Raw genomic sequence first — 27,942 nt, 5'->3', positions numbered from 1 at the left:
GTAAAAGTAGTGAATTTTTAAAAATTAGGCTTAAAAAATTTAAACTTGGAGGGAAAAAACCCCTCAAATAGATGTTCACTAAGGGATAAAATTAAGGAATGTTGAATCCTTGTCATCTACTGGAGACGCAGAGTTGGACATGACTTAGCGACTTAACAACTGGAGACCAAGTTGTTAAGTTGCCTGAGATCTGAGGCACTGGGACGTCTACGTGCTGGAGTTGTCACGTTGTTAGGATGACGCAGGATTGCAGGGAAAGCGCTCAGGTCCACCTCCCAGCAGCACAGCTCTACAACCTTCCTTCCCTATTTAAGGATCTTCTACAGCCCCCAAAGGCTGAATTCCTCCTCCACAAATTTCAAAGTCCTCCGACCTGATCCACTTTGACAAACCACCTTCTCATTCCCCATGATAGAAGTCCACACTGAGTGCCCCACCCAATGCTTTCCCAGCTCCATGGCTTTGCTCATAACCATTTCCTTCAATAAGAAGGCCTCCGATCCCACCCGCCATCTCCAAAGGTTCAGCCTAAGTGCTATTTCCTCCTCGATGTCTCTGAACCTAGGCGAAGTTCCAACTCCCTTCTCTGAGTGCCCGCTTTACCCTAGTGGTTATTTACCACTTGCAAGCAAACTCCAGGAGGGCAAGAAACACTGACTGGGTCTTCTCTGTGAGTCGTACAGGGTATGGTCTATAAAAGGCCCAGGACAGTATTTTAAACCTAGGAACAGCCCCCAGTACGTGCACAGGCCGCAGTCTGCAGTGGTGCTCTCTCCTCCCAAGCTTGCTGCAGAGTCACATAGGCCCTCTGGTTTCCTTCCAGCTTTGACTGATGCCTTTCTACAGCCCCTCAAGGGTGGAGGCCAGACCAGAACCACTGTATCTCTGGAACCTCCTTTAGAGATGGGTCAGACAAGTGATGCAGAGGACAAGCGGGACAAGGCTACTGAATGGTTTTCCTTCTGGTTTTGATTAATCCCATTTCTAAGCCGAGGTACTACACACTTCAGATGGATCATGGCAAGACCCTCAACAAATAGCAGAGAAGAAACAACTCTGTTCAAAAGCTCATCCAGTGATGCTGAGTTGCCAAACTGATTCACTTCTCATCAGCTTGGCCCTAAGTGTCTTGAGAGGAAGGAATTGTAAATTTCCAGGAAACCTGACCATATTCTGTTGGGTGAAAAAAATCCTTCAGGCAAAGCATTGGCTCCCTACCCATGGGTGATCTCAAGGAACAAAACAGCAATTATACCATGAACTTTTTATGCTAAGAAAAAAAGATATCAAGATAGATCAGGAAACGCAACTTCAATTCAAGCACCATGAAATTTTGTCAAGCAAAAATAGTCTTTATTCAAATTTAATGGAAACAGGGGTCACTATACTTTGCAAGACGGGGAAAAATAAAATTAAAAAAAATTCTTTTCTTTTCTTTTTTTAATATAAAACAATATAATCACAATACCAGAATATGGAACTCTACAGTTTATTTCCTATGGGTTACTGCAGGTATCAATTTTCCTTGACTGTGCTTGCTATTCACAACTTTGTTAAGTCCAAAAATATGAAACCAAAGTGGTAGGAAACTTAAGACTTAGCACTTTCACTAAATGGCATACATCAAAGGGCATCAATTCAAGGGCAAAATGGTTGAACTCACCATACCTACCTATGACATCATTCCAGCCTTAAAGCCATCCAGGTTCTGAGCTCCCTGTAGGAAAGGCCAGGCCTGAAAGCCAAGGCATTTTGGATATTCTACCGTGGGCCATGAGTAAAAGGGGTTTTCAAAGAGAAGATTGTTTTCAGTCGAGCAGGAAGGCCTGGCCCCAGGCGGCTTTATGGAGAGGAAGCACTTAGATTTAACAATTGTAGACACACCATTAGGGGAGTTAAAAATGTACAGTAGTGACGTATGTTCTACTCCAATCACTTGTGCTACAGCTACCAAACATGTACAAAAAGACGTCTCGGGGAGTTCCAGCTGTGGCTGCGGCCGGTTAGGACCTCGAGTGAGACCTGGATCTAGACCGGGAGGGTGATCTGGACCCAGACCTGGACCGAGACTTGGACCGAGACCGGGTTTTTGAGGCGGACTTTGATCTGGAGCGTGATTCTGATGGAAGGTTTGGTTTTGATTTGGAATTGGACCTCGACCTGGACCGGGTCTCCTGATTGGCGCCGGCATCCTCACCCTCCCCTCGGCCTTCCCTCTGGCCGGACTCGGACTTGGCGCGTTCCCGCTCCTTGGAGCCCGAGCGGGAGCGTGACCTGGACTGCGAGCGGTCGGCGTCTTCCTTCTTCTTCTTCTTGCTGCTGCTGCTGCTGCCGCCGCCGCCGCCGCCACTGCCCGACTTGCTGTCTCGCTTGCCGCCCCGTTTCCGGCTCCTCTCGCTCTTGCTGCGGCTGCGACTCCGGCTGCGGCTCTCCTCCCGGCTCCTCTTCCTCCCCTTCCTCTTGTCCTTGCTTTTGCTGCGGCTCCGGCTGCGGCTGCCCCCCTGGCTGCGGCTGCGGCTCTTGCGCAGGCTCTTCTCCTTGCTTCTGCTCCTGCTCGCACTGCCCCGCGTCTCCTCCGCGCCCCTCTCCTGACTGCGGCTGCGGCTCTTGCTCTTGTGCCGGCTGGGGCTGCGGCTCTTGGACTTGCCGGCGCGGTCGCTGTTCTGCACCTTCTCCTCCACCGGGTCTTTGCTCTTGCTGCGGCGCTTGTCGGCGCTGCGGCTACGGCTGCGGCTCTTGTCCTTGCTGGGGCTGCGGCTCTTCTCCTTCTTGCTGCGGCTGCGGCTCTGGCTGCGGCTGCGGCTCTTGCTCCGGGAACGGGAGCCTGACCTGGGGAGATACGGGAACAGGGACGCTGCGTGGGATTTCATACTTCAGGCCACGGCAGAGGAGACGGACTACAGCTATCTGTGGAGCTCCGCCCCACAAGGGAAGGCCTGGCTCGTTCTGGCCGAGGACTGCCTTCCGAACCTCCATGACTGAAGTCCTAAAGCTGAGAAAAACTGGGTTGAGGGAAGGCAGGGAACACAGCGATCATCAAAGCGGGGCTAGCTGCAGGTGGGCCCTGCATCAACTCCAGGACCGCCTACCTGGACCGGGATCTGCTCTTAGAATGGCTGCTTTTGCTGCTGCCGCTCCGGCTTCTGCTCTTACGAGAATGTCTGCTTCGAGAGCGAGACCTAGGGGAGCAAATATGTATTTTTAATACTTGCTGACAAAACACCGAGTGAAAAATCAATGAAGACATCTTTTGAATCAAACATGTACGACCCTGGCGGTTTCCAGACACAAAGTTGAAAGCGAATTCTCTCCTACGCTCTGGGCCCAGAGCTAGTCACCTGCAAACACTCCTCTAATCCCGAACGCCCGTCTCCCCCACACCTGCTGTTTTGTCGGGTTTCTTCCTTATTCCCACCGATGCCACTGTGCTTCACCAGCTCTTGGTATCAGAAACCACAGCCACCCTGGACTTGCCTCCCTCCCTCCCCATCTTCTGCACTGACAACTCTCCTCTTAATCTCCATTTAACTATGTCAGCCGCCCCCGACCCTGGCCAAGCCACCACCACTCTCCCTGCTACCACACAGACCCCTAAGTAGCCTTCCTGCATACACTTCTGCCTTTCACTTATTCATGCAATTCACTGAGACCAGAGAGCTGTTTTTTAAAAAAATACAGCTGACCCTTGAAGAACACGAGTTTGAACTGCATGGCTCCACTTACACGTGGGCTTTTCTTCTGTAAGTACGGCCTGCAATACTGCCCAGTCTGCAGCCGACTGAAGCCACGGGCGAGGGAACCCTGCACATGAACGGCTGGCGCCCCAGCCCCCACTTGTTCAAGGGTCAACTGTACACTTCAAGTTTAAAAAACCTTTAGTACCAAGACTGTAGACTCTATTGTTTCCTATCAAAAGCAACCAGGGCTCCTTGGGGAAAACGACCAATTCTTTTGCAGGAAAAGCAAACATGGGACATATCACCATGACAGAGACTTTCAAAGATTTCTGGACACCATTATCTATGAAAGCACTGCTCAAAATGCTTCATCTGTATCTCAATCACACCTCTCCAGACCTAACTTCCAGTTTATGGACGTTCAGGGAATGAAGTATAAGTTCAACAATACAAAGAGAAAACATAAATTCAGAATGTGGGGCAGTATTCAAAAAAACGGAATAAGAAAAGTAAATGTCATGGGGTGGGAGGGGGGAATGATATAGGCAGACTACCTCCGACTGAAGAGACCCAACAACTCCTTGCAAACATGACTGGATGGATCCTGGCCAGGAGAAAACACAGCTCTAAGGATATCAATGAACAACTGGGGAAACCTGAATACAGCCTGGACATTATATGACTTTATGGAATCACCATTAATGTTGTTAGGTTAGAAAATATAAGTGTGGTTAATCTCATTCTTGGAGACACATTATTAAGTAGTTAGGGGTGAAATGTCAATTTCTACAACTTCTCTGTAAATGGTAAAGCAAAATAAATGTATATGGTGTGTCTATAAACATAGAGAAAGGCAAACTTTCAGTACTGTTGAAGCTCAAGGAGGGCATGAATGCTCATGAACTATTCTGTCAACATCTAATATTTACAAATGCTGTAATGAAAAATTTGGGTAAATATTTAGTAAAGCACATTCACACAGAAATCAAACAAAACCAAAAGGCACAGAAGCCAACTTGAAGGGCTCCCAATGACCAAAGTCAGAATAACTGGAGCACAAAAAATCAATTGCAATGCATCAAACACTAAATATACAAAGATTCAAGAATTTATTCAAAATGATGCTAAACAAGCAACCTCATTACCACTTTTGGGTGTTGCTGGGCACGTTCAATATTCTGGAAATTGGTAAATAAAGGTATCAACTTTTATTTTCCCTTCTAATACAAATTTTTTGTTAGGGTGGAAGCAAAAGGGTGCAAGAGGGAAATCATCTCTCACAGAACTAATGTCTTTAAATGCATAAAGAATGAGAAAATTACAAAGTCATCATGCTACAACTGCTACTGAATGGTTTGAGGCGACGACTATCAGCAGACACTGAGACTGTGAGGTGGACTGCTGCTGCAGAACTGTACAATGGTGGCTCATGCCGATAAATGTTATCATTCAAAGTGAGACATCCAGACCCCACACAAGGGATGGCAACAGGAAGTACAAAGCACCTGCTAAAATCCTGGCCTTACTCTAAGCGCTCTCAAGATCTAACTACAACATTATGGGAAGGAAACATAGGGGACAAGATAAAGGGATGTGTCTAATACCACCAGAAAAATACAATCTGCAAACTTTCAACTGTGGAAAATCCTCAGAACACCGTTTCTTCCACAAATAAATGCATGGAGAATAAGGAGGGTGAAGGAGATAGTCGTGATTTAAAGGACTGAGACACATGTCATTTGACTGCAATGTGTAGACCTACTGGGATTCTAATATGAACCAACTACAAATATATACATGTATTTGAGGCAACTGGGGAAAGTTGAATACAGATGTATTGTTGAGACGTGGCTTCATGATTTTATTTAAAAGCTTAGATACCCACTGAAGTATTTATAGATGGAATGACAGGATGTCTAGACTTGCCTTCAAACGGTGCAGCAGGAGGGGGTGATGAAGCAAAACTGGCAAAATAAAAAGTACTGAAGCTGGATGGGCAGTAAGTATAAGGGGGCTGAGGTTCATATTTTCTCTAATGTTTTATTTAATATTTTCCATAATAAAAAGTTAAAAAACAAAATAACAAAACCTGTAAAGCTTAGATTAATGCCTTCCCACTGCTCTTAAACCTCAACCTGGCCTGTGGCTCAGCAGGAACTGGCTCTTCGCTGTCTCATCGCAAGCTGCTTTCCTCTGCTTTGCCCGTTCCCCCAACAGGGCCTTCAAAACACATTGTCTTCTTTGCTAAAAAGGCATTATCCCCTCTCTTTGCCCATCATGTCTAACACAACCTTTAGGGCTCAGTTTCTATGACGTGTCCTCAGGGAAGCCTCTGCCAGTTCTTCAGAGTTGGGCTGTATACTTTTCCTTTAACATACTGAGCACGATGGTAATTTATTTGCTCAATGCCCGTCATCTCCACTAGACTGAGTTTCGTGAGAGCATTGACCGTATCTGTCTTATTCAGAAGTGTCTGGTCTATCTACAGAGCAGCTGTTGAATAAGACAAAGTCTCTGTTCCTGAGTAGCTGGAGTATCTGGGAGAGTAACCAATGGGCCAGTGGTCATGTTGCCCTCAGAAATGGTATATATAATCTAGGGGACCCAGGAATAAATGTGAAAGGAAGTCACTGATACCTGCCTCAGAGAAAGGACTTTACTTCTATTTGTACTCATGACAAAAGCATTCAAGAGATTTACAAATAACTGTTCAGGTCAAAGTTCTGATTTATTGAACCAGATAGAACCACAGTACTGAAGACTTCCACAGGACAATGAAAATGGATTATCTATGTGTTCTTTGGGGCTTCCCAGAGGGGTCAACGGTAAAGAAACCACTTGCAATGCAGGAGACTCAAGTTTGACCCCTGGGTTGGGAGGATCCCTTGGAGAAGGAAATGGCAACCCACTCCAGTATTCTTGCCTGGGAAATCCCATGGACAGAGGAGCCTGGTGGGCTACAGTCCATGGGGTCACAAAGAGTGGGACACAACTTAGTGACTAAACAACACATATTCATTAACGAATTTACCCAGCAAGCTCAAACACTTGAAGACATCAACAGTACCTTGAGTGACTCCGGCTCCTGGAGTAGGACCTGCGTCTTCTGGAGCCAGGCTTGTCTTCAACTAATCTGATTTTTCTGCCATTGACTTCCGTTCCATCTAACTTTTCCAAAGCTCTTTTCATATCAGAGTAAGACACAAATTCAATCACCCCTTCATTTTTGCGTCCCTTGTGAGCATCTGCATAAGTCACTTCACCTGCCTGACGCATATAATCCTAAGAAAAACAAAATCCCAGAAAAGGTTAAGACACATTTTATGAAAATACCTAACAAAATCATTATCATGAAAGTTTTCCCTTTCCTTTAGGAAGAAATGCCAACTTTCTCAGAATGAAGTTGACCTTAAGTATTTCCAGCTACACACCAACTATTTACTGAGGTTCTTTAAAGCATCAGACACTAGGTGGGTAGTAGAGATAATAAATATTTAACTGTTCCTTTAAATTGTTTTGTTTGAATATAAATTTTACAATTGAATATAAAATTTTTTAGTTAACTATCATTTCCCTAATTTTTTAGTGGTAGGTTCTCTGATTATAGAAGCTTTAGAAACTCACCTTACCACATTTAAATCAAGTCTTTTACATTTCATTATAAATTCTTATTGAAAAAATGTATAGTTGTTGACAAATATCTAAGGTAAAATGTAAACAAAATCATAATGGATTAGTAAAGACAAAAAGACAACAGAACAGTGTTGTCTAGCCTTGGCTTCCGTAATGACTACCGTAAGGCTCTGTGCTCATTCTCTTTGAGGACTTAATATAATCCAATTGGTTGGCTGGAGAGAATACAACCAACATGCCAGATGAACACAGGACATGTGATTAGTGTTTAAAAAGAAAACGAAATCTGGATAAATTTAAAACTTAGGGTCTTGTGGCCAATTTCCCCACGTTTGTTTATACATAATATATACCCCAAAATAAGTATCTGTGGAATGAATACATAAATATCCCATAGCAATTCATTTTTGTTATTGCTTTCCTCTCCGTATTTTACAGTTACCAACACTGAATATATGCTGTTTGATACTATTCCTTTGCTCACGGTGTCATATAAAACGTATATATGTCTTAACATAAGCTGCATTCTTCATAATTAGTGTGTCTAGTACTTCCTAACTATTGGGACTTTTAGGTTTTACATATAGTCTTTTGCTACTATTCATAATCTAGCAATGAACATCCTCATACAAAAATTTCTTTACTTCAACTGAATTATTTGCAGGAGTGGCAATTCTGGGCAAAAGGCACAGGGCTCATATATCAATGATTTATCATCCAAACTGGGATACATCTTAAAGAGTAAGGAGAATGTTATTAAGTTATGGCACACCCGGGACTATCCTGGGCAAGTTGAGATACTGCCATACTTCCAAATTGTTAATAATAGCTCCTAACATTGGATGTTCATTGTTTGATAAGCAGGATTTAATTAATGCAGTCCTATACACAGTTACCGGAGAAGGCAATGGCACCCCACTTCAGTACTCTTGCCTGGGAAACCCCATGGATGGAGGAGCCTGGTAGGCTGCAGCCCATGGGGTTGCTAAGAGTCGGACACGACTGAGCGACTTCACTTTCACTTTTCACTTTCATGCACTGGAGGAGGAAATGGCAACCCACTCCAGTATTCTTGCCTGGAGAATCCCAGGGACGGAGGAGCCTGGTGGGCTGCCGTCTATGGGGTTGCACAGTCGGACACGACTGACGCAACTTAGCAGCAGCAGCAGCAGCATACACAGTTACATGAGGTAGATACAATCATTATTCTCATTTTACAGGAAAGTGAAATATAAGAGATATTAAGCAAACTGTTCAAGGTCATTTAGGAATTAATATTAAGCGAAGGAGCTGGGATCTGAATATAACAGCCAGACTTCAGAACGTAAATTCTTAGTACCACCCACACTATGGGTGAAACGACCAACTCTCTATCGTTTATCTCAACACCACCACTGGGAAGCATGCATTTACACATTTTAAAAACTGACAGTATTCCTTTCGCTTATTTTATTTTGCATTTTATTGGTTAATAGCTAGCATTTATTGTGCCTGGAACCATTCCAATTTTTCATATAAAAATGCATTAGTTTTTTGTCACACTAGACATGAATATTAATCCCACTTTATAGTTCAGGAGTATGAGGCACAAGAGGAAAGTAAGTTGCTCAAGTAAAATAACTGGTAAGTGGCAGAGCTGGGGTTCCATCCAGGCAGGTGGGCTCCTGAGTCCTGCTCTGAAGGCTCCCTGGACTTCCTAGGAAGTCAGCTCAGCAACTCTCCTCTCTCGAGTTAAACTGCCAAGTGCATGGAAGCGCAATTCCAACTGAGGGTGTTGGCCAGGCTCCATTTTAACCCCAAATTTGAAAGTCTTTCTAGTTTTAATTCATAATGTTCAATCCTTAATTCTCAGAATACTGGAGTCATTTCTTCAGGGAACACAGTCTTGCTGGCAGACACTCAGTAAGGGCCTGCTGTAACACTGACAACCAACAGTGTGCTAGAAAAAAATACCAGCATATGTTTTAGTCCCAGCTCTTCTGCTAAGACCAACTGTGAACTAACATTTCCTGTATCTCATCTTTGTTAGCTAAAGACTGTTGAGAGCAATTAAAAAAAGAAAAAAAAAAAAAAGATGTAAAAGCACTCTCATAAGTTAAGACTACCCGAATGTGAAGGATTCCTAACTATGTTTTGCTGAACCTAAATATACTCACTCATTTTGCTAGAGATGACTTGCTTAATAAGAAGTGAGACAGGAAACTCCAATCCTCCTTAACATTTGCCCTCCTAAGACCATTCAGATTAAGATACTACTCAATAAGGTTTTTTCTCTTTTGAGATTAAAACTTTTTCAGGACAGGGAATTCCCTGGCTGTCCAGTGGTTAAGACTCAGCGTTTTCACTGCTGTGGGCCTAGGTTTGATCCTCAGTAGGAAAAGGGGAACCAAGATCTCACAAGCCCCATGGCCAAAAAACATAATAACAATAAAAAATTTGATGAAAAACAAATAAATCTTAGAAAAGAACATGGGTCAGATAGTTATTTTCACCAGTGAGGCTCTGCGTTGGAAGCTGACACAAACTTGCGTATTACAATATTGCAAGAAACACCGTTAGTCATAATTTTTTCTTTTATCAGGGCGAAACTACACTGTGATCTCTCTGAAACATTCTCCACAGAGAAAACTTCATATAACATTGGTTGTCCCCGGCATGCCGGTCCTGTAACATACAGGACAGTGAGATTCTGACTGTGTTCCTGTGGAAACTTTTAATCGGAAAATTTTCAGAATTTGGGAAAGCTTTGGGAAAGCTTTCTCAGTGTGCCTGGGCCTGTATAAAATGACCTCTTTCCCAGCCTTAATTACTGCCCAACTGTATCCCAGAAGGTTAAAAGGGCCCAAACCTTTAGGTCTTGCCAGCTGCACCGACTTGACAAATTCTCCACAATAAGTCTGTATTCTGTGCGGGTAGGAGGGCCGTATTTATCTCGGCCACTTCTTCTATAACCATATCCACCTTTGGAAGGTTCAAATAGATGAGATTACTTCAGTGGAGGAAAAAGAAAAAACAACACAGCACACATTCCCCTTATTAAATATACCATCTACCCCCACCCCAAAGAGTATATATATTTTAACTCTATCCCCACCCTTAATTCTAATCTAGATTAAAATAAGCAATCAGCTAACACGAAAATTTAATTTAATTTACAAAGTTGTAAGTATATATATTCATTAATACTTATATTTAACATGAACATGCACAAATTACAAACTATTAACAATTTAGAAATAAGTAACCAAATTACTAAATCGGTTACTGGTGTTACTCACAGTGATTAAAGTTTTTGTGAATATTTTATATGGAAAAAAAAAGTTTTCAGGCACCTATTTCAGTTTAATCTCATCTGTGTCTAACCCTTGGGATCCTCACCACCCAGGTCTAATGGGGAAAGGTTGCGGTCGTCACATGGCTTCCTGTTTTTGGTCAGCCAAGGGCCACAATGGTTCAAAGAGCCACGCATGGAAAGGTAACCCAAGGTCAGCAAATGGAACAGGCAGTCATCTTAGCCTCAAAGGATTCTTTTAATTAAAACATTGAGGTCTTTGTTAAATCTATGTTAAACAATTGCATTACAGAGAAAAAAAACAACAACACAAACACACATCATTAAACATATTTATAAAGTATGAAAACAAATTTATGTCATTAATTTAATTAAAATTAAACATTATTAAAGATGTTTACTTGCAATTTTACATTTAAAAAGATACATAATTTATAAATCAAATGGCTTAAATAATTAATACATTTCAATGTAACATTAATTAATCAATTAATTTAAAAATTAACATTTAATAACAGAGGCATGTCACCGATACAAACGCCCTTTAAATGCTTACTGCGTCCAGAACCGTAACTGCCATCTCGTCGTGGGCCGCGGGCATGCTCAACAATTACTCGCTCACCACAAAGGTCTTTGCCATTCAGTTCATAAACAGCATCATCTGCATCTCGCAGATCATCAAACTCCACAAACCCATACCTAGAAAAGAGCAAACAAAATCCTGGTTGGTACCATCCTGACATTCAGTTTCACTAACATTAAAGAGAAAGCACTGAGGTTCATGCTTAGCAAAGGTTAGGCAGGTTTGGCAAACTACGGCTCAGCTTTCTCTTCCCTTTAGCTGAAACCATTCAGTTTTGTGTCCATGGGCACTGCAAGAGGGCAGGGAGACTTCTCAAGGTTGACTCTTGTATTTCTAGTAGGAGGCTGGCTAAATATACAGAGATCATTTCTTCTGTTCCCCAAGTAGCTGGTGGCAACTGCAAAGACCTCCACAGGGATGCTTGGTATTAAGGTATTAAAATATGTAATCCTATAAGATTGAATATTTGCTCTTTCAACTCATGTAAAAACTCATCTTTTTAGCTTTAGCCTCAAAGTAGTATCTTAAGAGAATAGTTAGACCTACATTCAGGCACTGTGTCTTAACTGTTAGATCATGCTTGGAGTAATAAACCAAGTTTAAAAAAAAAAAAAGTACTGTAATTCTTCTCAGTGAAAGAAAAAAGCTTTTAAAGTTCCCCTTTCTTAAACAGAGGTGCTAACAGCAAATGTTATCTCGTCGCCTTTGTGGGGCTGCGGCTGTGCCCCTCAAAGTGAATTTGGAGGTTCTACACACTTGGAAGAAAAAAAAATAAAATAAAGTTCCCCTTTCTCTACCTAAACAAGTCACAGGTGAATTGACTATTCTAAAACTACCAATGAAAAAAATTTGGAGCTATTCTCTTCTTCATGATATTCCAAATTCATTTCCATGAGCTTTATAGGTAGGCTAAAATTCTCTAAAATCTATATACAACTGCGCAAACTTCTTTTACATAGTACTGCTAGGAATTTCCCAGCAAACAAACAGGTTTGGTGGTTTAACACAGATCCAAAAGAAAACAACCCCCTATCCCAATCCTGTTAATGCCTGTTGAAGGTAAAAACTTATAAAACCAAAGTGCAAAATTTGTAAGATATTTAAAAGCAGGGTCAAACAAATGCCCTATAAACTATATTATCAATAAACTTAAGTTTGGTCTGATGTGGCTGTGAAAAGTCTAGCTTTGTGAGAACTGTCTATACTGAAAAACCAAAACCATCTTAATCATACAAGTTACAATCAACACCTTTAAACTTTTAACAGAGCTATGTACAGACACTGGTGTTCCTCTGGGTTTAAACCTACTGAAACTAAAAACAAGTTATAAGACTTGCCAGAAGTTCATTCAGCCTGACCAAAATTATTCCACTTTCTTTAGCAGGTAATGCTGTACTCAGCCAACATGTTAAGAGAACCAAAACTGAGGAAGTCTTCCTTTACTAAAGAGTCTCTCAAGGTGACAATGTACAGCTAAAAACTTTGTTAGGCTGAAATGTCTGTGAGTGGCATTCAAACCTCAAGAGTCACTGAAGTTCAATTCCATTAAAGAAAAGTAACACAGAAACACCCAGGGTTTAATGGGAAATGTTCTGCAATAACAGAATTCAGAGAACACCTGGGTCAACTTATGGATTATGAAGCCTTTAAAACATGGTTTCACACTTCCATAAGCTGGAATTGCCAAGCAGCTTAGTAAGAATGATTTTGACCATGACTGTCATAGTTGATACAGCAAGTAAAACCTCTCCAAATCAGTAACTTACTATGTTAAAAAGTGCTTTATGATCATAAAAAATCTCTAACAGACAAAATACACTGCAGCTAGCTGCCTGTTCCCAAGTAGAGTGGGTCTTCAGGAAAGCTACACTATCACCTTTAGAGACAAAATTAAAGAGCTAATTAAAAATTTTTTTTTCTACTTTGGTTTATTTCTAAATAGATAATAAAACACCTCCTTGCCCCCAGAAGTACATTCCTTAATTTAACTGTCAAGACTAGTCACAGGTCTGCTTTGCCAACTTGCTCAGATGCCAAGTACAGAGGGATGAGAGAAAACATCCAACACGGGCATGATGAAGTGGCCTCCCGTCCCTCTAAGCGTTCACACTGGCTTGGCACCATTCAATGCCCTTAACTCACTTGATGAGATGTCAGAAGGACAACGGCTGACTTGTGGGGATTATAGAAAGACATCACAGAACACCTGTTTTCCTCAAAACAATTAGGGTTTACAACCACTTGGGAGTCAGAGAATGCAAGACCCCAAGCCCTGCAAGTAACCTGAAACAGAAAGCCAGATGTGTGTTGACAAGTGATGCTCAGGTCAGAACTCTGAGGCAGAGCATCCTCCCAGACGCCACGATCACCCTGCGCACACTAACAGCTCATCCTGCCCTCTGAGGGAAGGTGACAGTCTGCTAAGTGGAGGCACAATTATCTAAAAAAGATGATGATAATAATAATAATAATAATAATGCTCATAGTGATCAATCTCCCTCTGCAGCTGAGGCTGAAGCAAGGCACAGCTTCCCAATAAAACTTTTCTCTGAGTTGTAGGGATCCATTTGTGTTGTCAGAAGAAAATGACCTCTGCAGTTCTTCCCTAATATTTACTACACTTCTAAGAAGTCCCAACGAGCAGATTACTTAGTAGCCACATTTCGGGAATATCTTAGCCACTTATTAAAACAGCTGACTTAAGATATAATTTATCCTACAGAAAAATCTTGGCTACCACTCTGTGAAAAGTCACAAAATCTATCTGTGACGTTTTAATGCCAAAGTCCAGTCCAAGGATTAAATCAGGACCTGTCACTCCTCTCTGTCACTGACTTGCTGGGTAGGCCTGGAAGACTAAGCCAAATATCCTCCTGCACCATACACCATGCCTGGTATGATTCCTGTTCTATAAGCAAGGTAAAGATCAGATCAGTGTGTGGTTGCTTCCACCACATCACTGTTCGTGTAGATCCATTTTACTGAAAGGATGACCTCACTTCACTCAGTAAGTGGAGTGAATGAGTTCCCCAAATCAGGCAGAAGACTAGATAGCAACAATAAAATGGTACTTAATATTTATTAAGTAACCTCTATGTACTAAACAATACAGTACCCAAGAACCAGGTGCCATTATCTGTTTTACAGATGAGGAAACTGAGGCACGCTGCATTAAACAATTAAAACAGCAGATGTTCAGACTGTGGCCTGACTTCAGAATTCCATTAAGACTGGAGCAGCAGGAAGTGGTTTGGATTTTAGTCTGGGTTCCACTGCAAACCAATTCTGAAAGCACATTTAAATCATTTTATTTGTCTGAATCCTAAGGAGCTATACTATGTATCTCTCAGGCTTCTCCTAACATCAAAAGTATGATAAAGTTAGCCCTCCTCTGGCTTAATGATGGGATAAAATTTTAGTTTTATTTAAATGGTTTGTCTCTGAATTAAATTTTTTTGCCTTTAAGAAAGTAGAGCTCTCCCTGGTAACATTTGAGAATCTTTCTAAATAGATGTTAAAATTCCTTTGTGCTTTGCAGCAAAAAAAACAAAAAACAAAAAAAACATGAAACTGATCTCCTCTCCCCTAAAGTACTCTCCTCTTGAATTCTTTGCCAGAGTAGGGATACAAAATATACACACGCATGCATGCACACTATGAGCTGGCATGTGTGTACTTAAGCAGACATATCGCTGAAGTGACCTGTACTTACGCCTTATGGTCATAACCTAGCAGATAAATTTCTTAATTCTAGCTACAGACATCCTTCCTCTTCTCTATTAAAAACGACCATCTTTCAGTAATTCTAGTATGAGAATGAAGATGAAGGAATTTGGGAGAATGAACCTATGACAAATTATAAAATCCCTCTAAGGCAGGGACTGATAAAAACACAAACCCAAACCCCACCAGTATGCCTCCTCTGGCTTGACTCTCGGATGTTACATCTGCCCTCTCTCTCTACGCCTGTGTAAAAAGAACAGAAAGCCTGGCCTACCTATTAAATGCAAATCTTTCCAATTAAAAGAAAAATTCCTTTCTTCAGTGTTCCTCTACAACTGCCTTTCCCCAAACTGTTTTCCTCTAGATTGTTTAATCCTGACAAATTTAGTCAAAAAACGATGGAAGAGGAATCCCTGCCATTTTCTAAGAAAAGTGGGCATCATGGTTCTTACTGAATATTAACAGGTAATTGGGACACCACAAACAAAAGCCTCGCTGAGTTATGTGGACTGTTCTAAACCTCAGTCCATTCCTACATCACTGCCAATGCTCGGGTCTTCGCCACTCAACAGCTAACAGACTGCTCAGACTGTCAGTCAGAACTCTGAAATGCTAGAGCTGGAATGACAGGCTTTTAAAACCGAAGTACTCCAAGACTTCAGTTTTTGAAAAGTCGATCGGTTTTTCACCTAAGAAAAATGACCACCCGAGGTTGGGATATTGCCTCATATCCCCTGATCCTAATAACCTACACCAGTGGTCCCCAATACCACTCTGTACGTCCTGCTGAAGAGGATGGGGAGTCTGCCTTACCCCTCTAGGGAGGGCTCAGGGCCACCTCCGTCTTCCAGACACCTTCCCTGAATGGGGGTGACTGAGGAGGTGTGCACCACCAGCTGACTGATGCGGAGTGGGGCCGCGGGGCGAGGGGAAGCAAGCCTCCATGCGTGTGCCTGCCCTCACCCGCCAGCGCTGCTTACCGCGGGGCACGCCTCGGATGTTCTTTCTATAAGAAAAATTTGCCCCTTTCCACGGCGGATCTCTGCTCACCTTTGTCCTAAAACTGTGCCACATGCTTTTCTTTGTATGTGGACATGACAGTCCTCAGCCAACCATCAGCACGATGTGAGTTTTGTTTTCCCAATGTGGTGAGCCATTCCCACATTCACTGGCAAGAACCGAACCTCTCCATGGCTGGTCAGGATTAGGGATGTTGCTGTAGCCAAGGAAAAATTTTCATCTGTTGAAGTTAACCCATGGGGTGGCTTGAACCCTGAAACTAGGGTCAAAAGCAATGTACTTTAAGGGCAGAGCCCTTAAATCTACCCTGAAAGAAACGGCATTCAGTGAACAGGAATCAGAACAGCTCTCTTTCAAAGCACTCAGTGTTGGTCCTATGCTTCAGCCAGTTTGTGTTATGAGGTGCAAAAGGGGCACACTGACAGGACTGTAATAAAAAACAGAAATTCTTGCTCTCTGCATCAAGTGCTGGGAAAACTGCAGAAAGGCACTTCTGCAACCAACTCTCTAGTGCTCAGGCGAGGCCAACTCAGAAAGCTTGTGAGTGACAATTGTGTTACTATCCCCAATACCAAAGGTCTGCAAAATTCCAGGGAAGCAGTGGTCAGGCCCTCAAAGTAAAATTGACCAATGTCCCATTCATGGCCCTGGGTCATGGATTATGGTTGCAATTTGACAACCCCAGTAACTGGGGGTTGTGTGTAACCCACCACTAGGAGCTGCCACCACACAAAGTGGGTTCCTGAGATCCTTTCTACCCTGAGACAGGAAGGAGGCTGCTCTGGGCATTCCGGCCTCCCTCTCTTTAGCCTCCAAGGAGGGAGGGCCATCACGGCCACCCGTGGAAGGTGGATGACTTACCCGTGCTCACTGAGTGGCAGAGCTGGGGTGCGACTTCAGGGCTCACCAGTACCCAGTCTGGGGCTCTTTTCACGTCGGCAAACTGGCAGTTCCCGCACACCAAGAGCTCTCTGCTCAGAGCCGGTGTGGACTCCTGGTCTGCACACGCTGGCCACATCTCAGTCTGCACTTGATCTTCCCCCACCTTCAAAGAAGAAAACCTACCTCATGATCCTCTCCTCTCGGCCCCCCGACCGCCAGATTCACTCCTAACCGCCCTGTCATCGCCTCTGACCGCTTCCCCCCGAGGACCCGCTCAGCGCACTGCCTCCTGCTACAGAGCGCTCATCTGCTGGGCTCCCAGGGTGCTCTCTTCCTCTCTGGCAGACAAGCAAGGTCTCATCTCATTTCGCTCTAGAATGTGGCTACTTAGTCAACTTGTCTGTTTACATGTAGCAGGGAAAGCCAGCTGCTGTATCATTCTTTTGCTCAGAGGTCTATACTGACTCCTAAAGATCTCTGTTGATCCATTCTCTAACTGTGGAATGCCTTGATTACACAAGGTGAATCAGAACAACTGTCTTCTGTAGACTTGAGAATTCTCTTCCGTGAGTCCCAGAAACTTGCATTAGCACTTCTATTCAATTTTTTGTTTTACATGATAATGTTTTGGTGACCTTTCAAGCCTTGCTCTGTTTTTTCCTTTTCCACTAGATTTAACAGAATATAATGGAATTAAATTTTAATCAAGGCAGAATTGACTAGGTCTCACATATTTCTTTCAGTATTAAAATATAATTGAAACAGTAGAAAAATGTCAAGCCTGTTCTTTTTCCTTTGTGCTTATCTTCTCATTTGATTATGAGCTCTTTAACAAACATTAGTATCTAGAGCCTGGCACAAGTAAATACTTCATCTATAATATTTCATTCATTCTTCATATGATATGTGAAGAATGCACTACTATGACTCCCATTTTGCAATGAGAAAATGAGGCTGGGAGAGGTGAGGCAGTTTGCACAGAGTCAAGGAGCTCCTAGGCAGCACAGCTGGACTAGAACCCAGGTCCATCTGACTCCAAAACCTGAGCTCTTAGCCACAGGTCACACTGCCTTTGTAAAGGCAGGTGTTTCTTCTCTCCCACGGTCCTGAGTACATTTCTTTCAAATTCAACAAATGGTGCTGGCTTGGCTTGATAATCTAATCTCAGATAAGCCAGGCTGTATTAACATTTTTTTTGATACAGTCGGGTAAATTCTCCAGAGCAAAAAAGAAATTAATGTTGGGGCAGGTGAAGAACCTCTAAGCTTGGGGTATGTGACAACCAGGTTACTTTCACTCCTCTTTTGGTTCCCATTAGCCAGTGTCAGCCATCTGGTCCTTCCGAAAACATGTGTGGGTTCAGAACATAACAGACTAGAAGAATAGAGGAAAAATAAGATTATTCTGTGCAGTCCCCATTCTGGAGGCCCCATATTAACCCCTGGAATCGGTCTTTGGTTTTAAGGCTCAGCAAAAATTAGACCAGCATAGAGATGATGGAAAGTTGGGCCTAGAGGTGGTAAATGTGAATGGATATTGACAGTATTATGTACTTAAGGATGCATTTAATTAGTTTCGCAAGGAATGGTGACTGGGACCAAAAAATATAAGCATGAATGGTGTGGGAAAAAAAACAGACCAGAAATCAAAGAATATGATAGGGTTTACAGACTTTCAATTAAACAACGATTATAGCAGCAACTAGAAAAGTACTTTGCAGATGACAGGCATCTATAATTTAACTCCAAACCACTGTTTTTTTTTTCCAAACCACTATTAACATGACTATTCTAGCCCACCTCTTTCCCTTTTCATATAATAATGTTATTCCCTATAATAATGTTTACAACTCTGAGCTTTACTGATAATCTCACAGATGAAGAAATGAAGACTTAGAGCAGTTAAATAAAGGCTACCTAATATCTGGGATTCTTCAGACCTAGGTCCTCACCTAAAATCAACACTCCATCGCCATGCTCTACTGTCTCCACGCCAGTGGAAAGAAGTGCTCCACAGAGCAAACAGTTTGAGGAATATAAGCTCTAGCACAGAAAATCAGCTACATCAAATCATGTGTTGTGGAAGACTAATGCCCACATGAATATTAGCATCTTATGAGAAATATTAAATGACAAGGAATATCATTTCTGCATCTGATGTGTACTAATACTGATAAGTTGTGAACATACTCTAAGCTACTAGTGGAACCAAACCCATATGTCAATTATCAAAATTTCAACACCAGTCAAGGACTATACAGAAAGATAATAAGTCATTAAGACACCAGCCCATCTCTGAGGGCATATTCATATACTGGAGTGAGGAAAAGAGAACAGAAATAATCATTATTCTAAAAACTAAGTGATAATACAAAATTCCTTCAGAAAGCAGGAAGAAGATGGGAATCTATAACCAAATTCAAATCTAGTTTTACTGTGCAACCAGTCTACAAATTTACCATTTTTTAACTATCCAAAACTATTTCAAAAATGAACTAAGAAAAGTCACTTTCACTATGCAGTTACCATATTCCTACCCTATACAATGGGACTACCCCTAGAAAGCAACATACTTGTAAATAGTTTGTGGATCAATCTATCACAACCATAACCCCTCTGTCATAATGAAATGTATCACTGTGACCTTTAAAGTCAACAGGGCTGCTTTCTTTAAAGGAGGGTAAGCACAATTACACCTGCATACGTTTCAATTTCCTGACACTTATCAACATTAAGGGTAAATGAAATTAAGAAGTCTCAAAAGAGGTCAACTATTCTCTGATGGGGCTTCCCTGATAGCTCAGTTGGTAAAGAATCAACCTGCAATGCAGGAGACGCTAGTTTGATTCCTGGGTCGGGAAGATCCACTGGAGAAGGGATAGGCTACTACCCACTCCAGTGTTCTTGGGCCTCCCTGGTGGCTCAGCTGGTAAAGAATCCGCCTGTAATGCGGGAGACTTGGGTTCGATCCCTGGGTTGGGAAGATCCCCTGGAGAAGGGAAAGGCTACCACTCCAGTATTCTAGCCTGGAGAATTCCACAGATTGTATAGTTCATGGGGTCACAAAAAGTCGGACACGACTGAGAGACTAACTTTATTCTCTGATGACACATTTGAAGTTCATGAAGACTCAATCACAAATTAACAACAATTTAAAAAAACTCAAAGAGATGACAGTCGTACTGCTGATTTAGAATAAAACTCTTGGAATGGAAGATAGAATCACTGTTACTTGCTGTTAATGAAACAAAGGTGTACACTCAGCAGACAACACTATCTGGGTCCACATGAAAGCTACAAACAAAACCAGTTTGTACTTACCTCTAAACGACACTACAAGCAGAGTGATAGACGTTAAAGCCTCTGAGAGGTTATGCCTCTTGGGACCATCTTGGCTCTTTCCACGTCCCTCATAACCGCCTCACAGTCTCTGTTTGTTTTGGGTTAAAGATGCCACTCCCCATGCTACCTTGGGGATGCCTTTCCCGTGAAAATTATTTAATTCACTTAATATTTTAATGCACGTCTCACATTCCTTAAACATTACTGGATCAATAACTTCGTTTCATCCACATGAAGTAACTTTTCTCAAAGTCAGTTCATCTCGTCTGTGGTTCCTGACCCTCTTGCCCGGGCCTTCTGCTCACCTCTTTCCCTCCAATCCCCCCACCCCCCTCTGGGTCTTGGAGGCTGGTGTTCATGAAGGCCTGCCTCTGGCATCCAGGCACAAGACATCGTTGGGGACCCTGGCAGAGGGCCCTCAGTGCTTCTTCAGGAATCTAGAGGTGCCGTTCCAGGACCTCTAGACTTTCATCTCAACATACAGCAAAAGTCATGTAGGGCATTTCCTCAAAACACGGGCGTGCAAATCCAGGGCACAATCCACCCCTCACCTCCAGGATACTCCGAGACCAGACAGCCCTAGCAATGACAACACAACAGAGACTGTTCACTCCTTTCACCTGCACAAAATCCTACCCAGGTTCTCAGCCATCACAAAGCTGACATCGCCCTTTAGCTCTTCAAAGAGTGGCCTGAGGAGAACCAGGAGCAGTCTCTGCCCAGGGCCAATGTCATTAAAAACAAAACCAACCACCTATCTCACTTTGGGGAGTAACTTGTCAGTCTGCTGGAAGCCTGTGCAGAGAGACTAAGTACTTCTGGTGGTGGAACCCGTACTATCTTCTCACCCCCAGAGGCAAGGACCCAAAGGACAGGACTGAACCATCTGGAAGGAAAGAGCATGAGAGCAGCTTTGACCTACACCACCCATGCTGTATGTGCATAAAGAAGATCTTCAGTTTCTAGAGTTGTCAATAACTCATTTTGTGACCTTGGACCAGTCACTCTCAACTCCTGTGCCTCAGTTTCCCTGTCAGTACAAACTAGAGATAACACTTGTTTATTTTAAAATTTCAGTGTTAACTTACAAATTCTTAAATACTACCCCCAACAGTATTCTCTCAGATGCTTTGAGCATCTTTCTTCTGAGAAACTCAAAATACAATCTTCTGTTTAGGCTACTTGGAAGAATCAAAAAATCTCGGGAACCCAAACCACGTTTTACCTAGTCTACATCCTGTGCCTATCTTTTAAGAAGGGAAGAACATGTCATGTGGCCCTTTTATTCATTTGATACCTCAATCAGGAAAGGAGGAGCAAGCTACTGAAGGGAGAATAGAGATTTAAGATGACTTGGACAAATTACTATAGACGATGTTTATTCTTATTACAAACTGACTGGGAAACCAGGAACAAGGAGTGGAAGTCTCAAGCCAGGGCAGTTTAAGGTGGTGGCTAACATTTGGTCAAATCATAGCATGGTATGGTTTCTTGGCACTGACTTTTTAAAATGACAGAAGTTTAAAGATTACCCATGGCTTAACGGAAAAACAAACAAACAAACATACTTAATATATATATATTTTTGGAGGTATGTTGACTTCAGCAAGACTTCAGTACAAAAACAATTTGGCCACATTTGTAATAGTTAGATTACGAATAAAACAATGACAGAATGCTACTTAATCTATAGTCCAATTTTTTCATGATTTCTTACTCGTTTAAGAAAAGCTCTTGGCAAGACACCTGAAACCATTTCACCTGTTAAACTAACAAAGACTTTAAACAACCAACTGCTCAACGCTGATGAGCTGCCACGGTGGGTGTGCTCATGCGCTGCTGGTACGAGCGTAACTGGCGTAGCTTTGTTGGACACTTATTTGGCTATACCCATGAGGAGCTTTCAAAGTGTTCACTTCTACTGTGACACGCATTTTACTTCACAGAACCTGTTCTAAGGAATGATTAAAAATGTAAACAGTCTTAGGCACATGACATCCATCACAAGGTTATACACAACAGCAATTTAGAGACAACCTAGGAAGAATGCTTGGGTAAAGCATGATTCAGCCATACAGTGGATTTTATGTAGCCATTAAATGATGTTTATGAAAAAGACTTTAATGTAACAGAAAAAAATATGTGAGAAAAATTAAGCAGACAAAGAGGGACATAAAACTGCACATAAAACCTTGTCTACGTTAAAAGGATTCTTAATGATAACTTCTACTTTGTGCTTTTGGTATTGTCTAAATTATCTACAATGAACCTGTATTTATTTTCTAGTCAGTCAAAAAGTTATTTTTTTAAAAAGTTCCTCAATCTGTTATGCTTGGTAAGCTAAATGGATAAGGGTTAAAGGCTGCAAGATAACTTCCTAACACATATATTTGGATATTCTAATTTAAAAAGTCCTAATATTAAGACATGGTAAAGAGTAAGTTCAGAAAAATAGGAACTCTTAAATATGGCAAGTGAAAATATAAATAAATAATATGGAAACCAAAAGGCAGCCAAAGCTCAAAACGTGTACAGTCAGTTCTTCACATCTGTGGCTGACTGAACCTGTGGGTGTGGGGAGCAGACTACCGGACCTAGGCGTCCACAGACTTGTGCATCTGCAGTGATACAGATAACCAATCCTGTGAGTATACTGAGGGACAATGGTATACACTCTGTCTCCAAAGTCCACTTTCAGGAATCTGCCCTAAGATTTACATAAAGGATATCTGCCATATTTATATGGCAGATATTTATATATCTACAAAATAGTGGAAGACCAAAGACAATCGCCTTGTCGTACAACATGGTTTTGCTCATGTACATTACATTAAACAGTACTTACATGTGGGAATACTATGTAGCGCTTAAGAACTAGGTTGCAGGAGATCACTCCATGACAAAGAAGAGGATCAGACCGTTAGGTAGCAGCAGGTTACAAAACAGAACATAACAGTATGAATCCAAGTTTGTGAAAAAGGGAGGTGAGGAGGCTGAAGAAGTGCATGCATGTGTGTACAAGAAAAGGCAAAGTCTAAGTGCAGACAGTGTCATTTTTAATGTTTTGTCCTCTGTATTTTAAAAATTGTACAATATGAAAAATTTTTAACCAGAAGTAAAGCAGTATTTTGAAATGTCATGCAAATTAAGTGTGGGCTTTTTTTCTGGGGGTGGAGGTGGGGCATGCCTCATAGCTTGCAGGATCTTAGTTCCCTGACCAGGGACTGAACCCAGGCCCTCAGCAGTGAAAGCGCTGAGTCCTAACCACTGGACTGCCAGGGAATTCCCAAGAATGGGTTTTTAATAATAAACTAACAGTTCAATTAACCAGAAACCAATAACTTCGAATATCAATTATATTTTCCTTCTTGCCTCTTTAAAAAATAAGAAAAACAAGCTCTCATCAAGGATTCAGTCAAAAGAGAACACCCCTGTGTAGGTTCTGGGGTTGGCAGAGATTCTATCCCAGTATCTCAGGCCTAACAATGCCCTACACTGCTCAGGGACTAACAGGAAAACGATACAATTCACAGAAAGCCTTAATACATTAAAAAAATTAACTGAGGTATCTTCTACTTGAAGGAATTTTAAGCAAAGGGTGAAAACAAAAAACTTCCTGGTAATACTTAGATATCATGAAAATCCAATTACACCTCTGAAAATTCTGGCTGTTCAGTTTCACTGTAATATGAAACACAGGTTCTGAAATTTATAGTGAAGTTTCCCTGGAGAGTTTTAATTCACACATTTAATCAACTAAAAAAAATCAAAACCACCCCCCACCCCTCAACTCCTCAATGGTTTGGGGATTTACCTGTCCCGCTACTAGACAAATAAAATAATCCTAGGATATGATGTCTCATTCATTAACTAAAATACGGAAAAATTAAAATATAAAGATCTATGACCAAGACTATAATACTGTGTGGCAAAATACTGTATTAAAAAACCATCTACATTTTACATGAAAAAAAAAAAAGTGACTAACAAAAAAGAAAGTTCACAGAATTCACAAATAATCAAAGACAGCAAAAGTTACCACAGAGCTGGAAGGCTATAACAGGTGCTAATATTGTTGCTTCCTTGACCCCTGGTCCCCCAGTGCTCCTGCTGGAGTTAGTGTGGCACATACAGATGAAGGAGACCAGAGGGGGTCTGGAGAGGCCTATATGGTCGTGGGAGTGTTCGTGGTCCCAAACTGAACCATCTTTCCAGGAGTTCTCTAAAACAAAGGCAATCTAGATTAGGGTTACCTGGTACAATAAAAGCAGGCAATGAACTACTGCATACATCTCCCTTCTCCTGATCCCAAGAGGGTCCATAAAACGTTCTCCTGGATACTAAATCTCCTCTGGCGAGTTCATCTGCTTCCTCCTTTGGTCAACCTTTCTATTTATACCATTGTGTTATGCCTATTTAATTAATTCTGAACTTGACCCACAGTCCTTCAGCTCAATCTATTGTCTACCAATAAATCTCACTTCTACAAATTTCCAACTCTTCAGCAATCTTCAAAGCCCTACCCATCCAAATTCTGCTTTTCAGTTTCAGAGATACTAATAATCACAATCCAGATGTGTTAAAAACGATCCTCAAAGAGCTCTACTATGCTTCCTAAGTTTTCAGGACTATAACTTTACACATGTTGCTAAATTATGCCATCCTTTTAAAATCCTCTGCACTACTGCCATCTAATCCAGTCAATTTGTGTTCGAAATATGTCTATCCACTTTGTTCAGAAGTCATTTTCCTCTGCAATGATTCCTGAATGCTGCCAGGAGGTACACCAGTTTGGTGTCTGTCACACCTGCCTTCAAATCCCTAAAAATGACTTCCCATTCCTCATTCCTTTGACTTTCAACCACAGATTTCATGCATACCATGGTTTAGCTGCACAACTGCAAAAATGAATAGTTCCCCTTAAAGACCCATGTATATATGGTTCTGGAAGGGCAGTAGTTCTTCCTCTTATATCACCATTTCTCAGGTTGCTCAATTATTCCCTCCAGAGCACGTGATTTTGAATGTTTAGCGTAAAACCTTATAGTTGTTTCTGATTTATGTTGTTAAACTTCCAGATCATTTGTGAGACTCATCCAAGCTAGACTGTTAATTGTATTTCAAAATTCTTCCTCATTCAACCATCACCAGTTAGGACATACACTATTCCCAGACACTTCACTTCAAGACCCTGTCAATCCATACTTCAAAGCCTATTTCAAACCAGTCGTTCCAAGTTTCACTTTCTGAGTTTAAACAGAGAGCAAGCATTTCTTAACTCAAATGAAGGCACTTAATTTAACCAAGAGTGGAACTGTTTTTCTGCCTTCTCTCTTCATTTAGCACATCAACAGCCATCTTGGTGGTTATCAACACATTTGCTTCATTAATTAGTTTCCACTAATTATTTTCCCATTAGTATCAACATCCTTTCTTGTTATCACTTCAGTAACCTTAAGAGAACAGACCTCACCAAATATGCTTTCATGTTACTAAACACTTAAGCTGTCTCCTTATGATCATGGTCAGATCCCTTTGATTATAGACACCATTTACAGCTATAAGCCAAATGCTTTGCAATTCTTATCTCTAATCTTCCTTTTCCTGGTGGATGAGGAAACTCAGAATCAGAGAAGTAACTTGCTCATAGAAAGTAAGTGGTGAAGATAGGATTTGACCCAGGCCTGTCTGCTTTCAAAACCCATGCTTTCCCCAAAATTTAATTATTCTGTCAACTTGGTTGGGCTCCAAAGAAAACAGGGAGTTTGAACTTAATCGTTCAGACACATATTTCACAGTAACAACCCCCTGTCCAACTTAAGAGCTGAAAGCTCTAATGTACAAAATGAAGAATGTCCTAAGCCTTCTACTTTGAAAGAAATTAGCATTCATAATGAACACTCGATGGAGGACATTTCCCTTAATAAGAAGGTGATTCTTCCTAACAATCAATTTGAAATGACTTTTTAAACCCAGCCAACAGTTTGAGTACATTCTAGCTTCTGGTTTTTCTCCAATGTTCAATTAAAACTTCATAAACCTCTCAAGTGTTAGCTGCTAGTATTACTTTGGGGAATAAACTCTAGTTATGTCAGACCTGTTGCAGAGTAGGTCTTAAAAAAGGTGGGGGGCAGCCAAGAGTTCTTCTAACATCCAAGGTTTAGTACCCTAAAATATTTCCCCTACTCCTTTTTTTTATATCCGTGTCTCTTAAGTCCTACCTAACATTTCCTGGTTCTCAGTTTTCCCTGTTGAATATCTTCTCCAGTCCTGACTCATCTGTTTTCCCTGGAACTTGTAGCTCCTGTGGGCCCTGCTCTACCAAAGTAGACCAGGAATACAAGTAACAGACCATAGCCGGGTAGGAAGTCAGCAATTTTCTAACTGTAGGTCTCCGTCTACATCAACGAGTTGACAACTCATGGTGGCCACTATTCTCCAACAAATTCGACAACCTCAGAGCAATTTCCTGGCAAGCTGAGGAACGGAAACCCCAGCATGGAAACTGTACGCAGTCTTAAAAGATGGCTGGCTAAGACTTTTAATTCACCCTTGTAGAGGGAACGGTGAAGGCTTTCAGAACCGCAAGCCGATACTTTTGAAACCGTCCCTAGACTATTCAAACCAGAGTCTCCCGCCCAAAAAAAGGAGAGCACATGGCAAGTCTAAAAAAAAGAGGTGGGGGGGGGGATCCCTTCAGAGCTCCCGTCCTGGGAGAGATGCGCTGTGACCAACTGATCCAGTAAACTGGGGAAGAGGTGAAAAGGAACCAGGAAATGTTTCCAGCAGCCCTCAGAGCGGGAAAGGTCGGTCTCTGCTGGAGACGAACCAGGCCCCGGTGCCAGAGCCCGAGAAGGAAAAACCCACGCCGCCCTGGAGCTGTGTGCCCTCCCGCCCGCAGCCCCAATCCCACTCGGGCTTTCCTTCTCCTCGTCCCACTGAGCGCTTCACCATCGCTCCCATTATCCCTCCGCCACCCCCACCCGCGCAGGCGCAGTGGGAACTGGGGCCTACCCGCGCCCCCGAGGCGCCGCTACTATGGCGGAGCCGGAGATGGCCGGTAACAGCTCCTAGTGGGGCAGGCGTCCCTCTCCCGTCCCCGCGGCCTCCCGCCACCGCCGGGGCCCCGTCCCCACACGGCAGGCCCCTCTTCAGTCCTCCTCACCCGTTCTTCAGATCCACCTCCAGAATCTTCCCATAGCCCTTAAAGAAGCGCTCCACATCGCGCTCCCGGGCCTGGTAGCTCAGGCGGCCGATGTACACCCGTGGCATCCCGGCAACGGCGGCGGCTACTTGGCCCGGCCCCAGCCCCGCTTAGGCGGCGGCCGGCGAAGCGAGAGCGCGGCGACGGCGGCGGCGGCGGCGGCAACGGGCGGGCGGCGGGACGGACGTAGCCGAACCCGGTGACGTACGCGAGCACGCAGCTCGCGAGCACGCGCCTCCCGCCTCCCCGCAGGCGGAGGGTAACGGGAGGGAGAGAGCGCGTTCGCTTCCCGCCCGGCCAGGGACGGGGGCGGGGCCTGCCCGGGGGCGCGCCGGCGCGGGGCGGGGCCAGGTGATCGACAGGCGGTGCGGGCGGGTGCGTGGGCCGTCAATCCACCGGGCACGTTCTCTCGCGAGCTTGGCGCGCGGCGTAGCCCGCTTCGCCGCTTCCCCCGGAAGCGTCCATGCCTCCCTCAACGATCTTGCCAGCGTTTCTGCTTTTGTCCTTTGCACCGGGGGTGGCTTCGACTTTTCGAACAGGAGATTCGGAATTGAACCTGGCTTCTAATCATCTAAATATCTGTGACC

General features: G+C 42.8%; 1 protein-coding gene and 1 non-coding gene across 4 annotated transcripts; one reads left to right on the top strand and one right to left on the bottom strand.

Moving 5' to 3' along the window:
* Positions 1-1,331: 1,331 nt before the first annotated feature.
* On the bottom strand, positions 1,332-27,601 carry SRSF4 (serine and arginine rich splicing factor 4). Of its 3 annotated transcripts, XM_081586303.1 has the most exons (7): positions 27,317-27,601; positions 11,159-11,301; positions 10,159-10,271; positions 6,745-6,959; positions 3,096-3,161; positions 2,670-2,829; positions 1,332-2,246 (listed from the first exon to the last, which is right to left on the bottom strand). In XM_081586303.1, exons 1-7 carry the CDS (start codon positions 27,421-27,423, stop codon positions 2,004-2,006), a joined length of 1,047 nt encoding a protein of 348 aa, XP_081442429.1. In that variant the 5' UTR covers positions 27,424-27,601; the 3' UTR covers positions 1,332-2,003. The 3 variants fall into 3 exon arrangements, with proteins under 3 accessions (XP_081442429.1, XP_081442427.1, XP_081442428.1); XM_081586301.1 differs by having other exon boundaries at positions 1,332-2,829; positions 3,090-3,179; XM_081586302.1 differs by having other exon boundaries at positions 1,332-2,829; positions 3,090-3,104; positions 6,775-6,959.
* Positions 11,828-11,941, top strand: LOC145543976 (small nucleolar RNA SNORA68). The gene has a single exon (XR_014081205.1). It is a non-coding gene; the product is annotated as a small nucleolar RNA SNORA68 (small nucleolar RNA).
* Positions 27,602-27,942: the final 341 nt, after the last annotated feature.

The sequence above is a fragment of the Giraffa tippelskirchi genome, chromosome 3 (genome assembly GCF_054371585.1).
Source record: "Giraffa tippelskirchi isolate mGirTip1 chromosome 3, T2T-mGirTip1v1.2.pri, whole genome shotgun sequence".
NCBI lineage: Eukaryota > Metazoa > Chordata > Mammalia > Artiodactyla > Giraffidae > Giraffa > Giraffa tippelskirchi.
This window is presented reverse-complemented; position numbering and strand designations above follow the sequence as displayed.

What these genes read in the sequence shown, in the direction of transcription:
- SRSF4 (XM_081586301.1), bottom strand. Translation starts at nt 27,423, where the DNA reads ATGCCACGGGTGTACATCGGCCGCCTGAGCTACCAGGCCCGGGAGCGC. An exon ending in GAGGTGGATCTGAAGAACGG is followed by an intron (nt 11,302 to 27,316) that starts GTGAGGAGGACT and finishes GCTCTTTTCTAG; the next exon opens with GTATGGGTTTGTGGAGTTTG. An exon ending in CAGTTACGGTTCTGGACGCA is followed by an intron (nt 10,272 to 11,158) that starts GTAAGCATTTAA and finishes AACCTTCCAAAG; the next exon opens with GTGGATATGGTTATAGAAGA.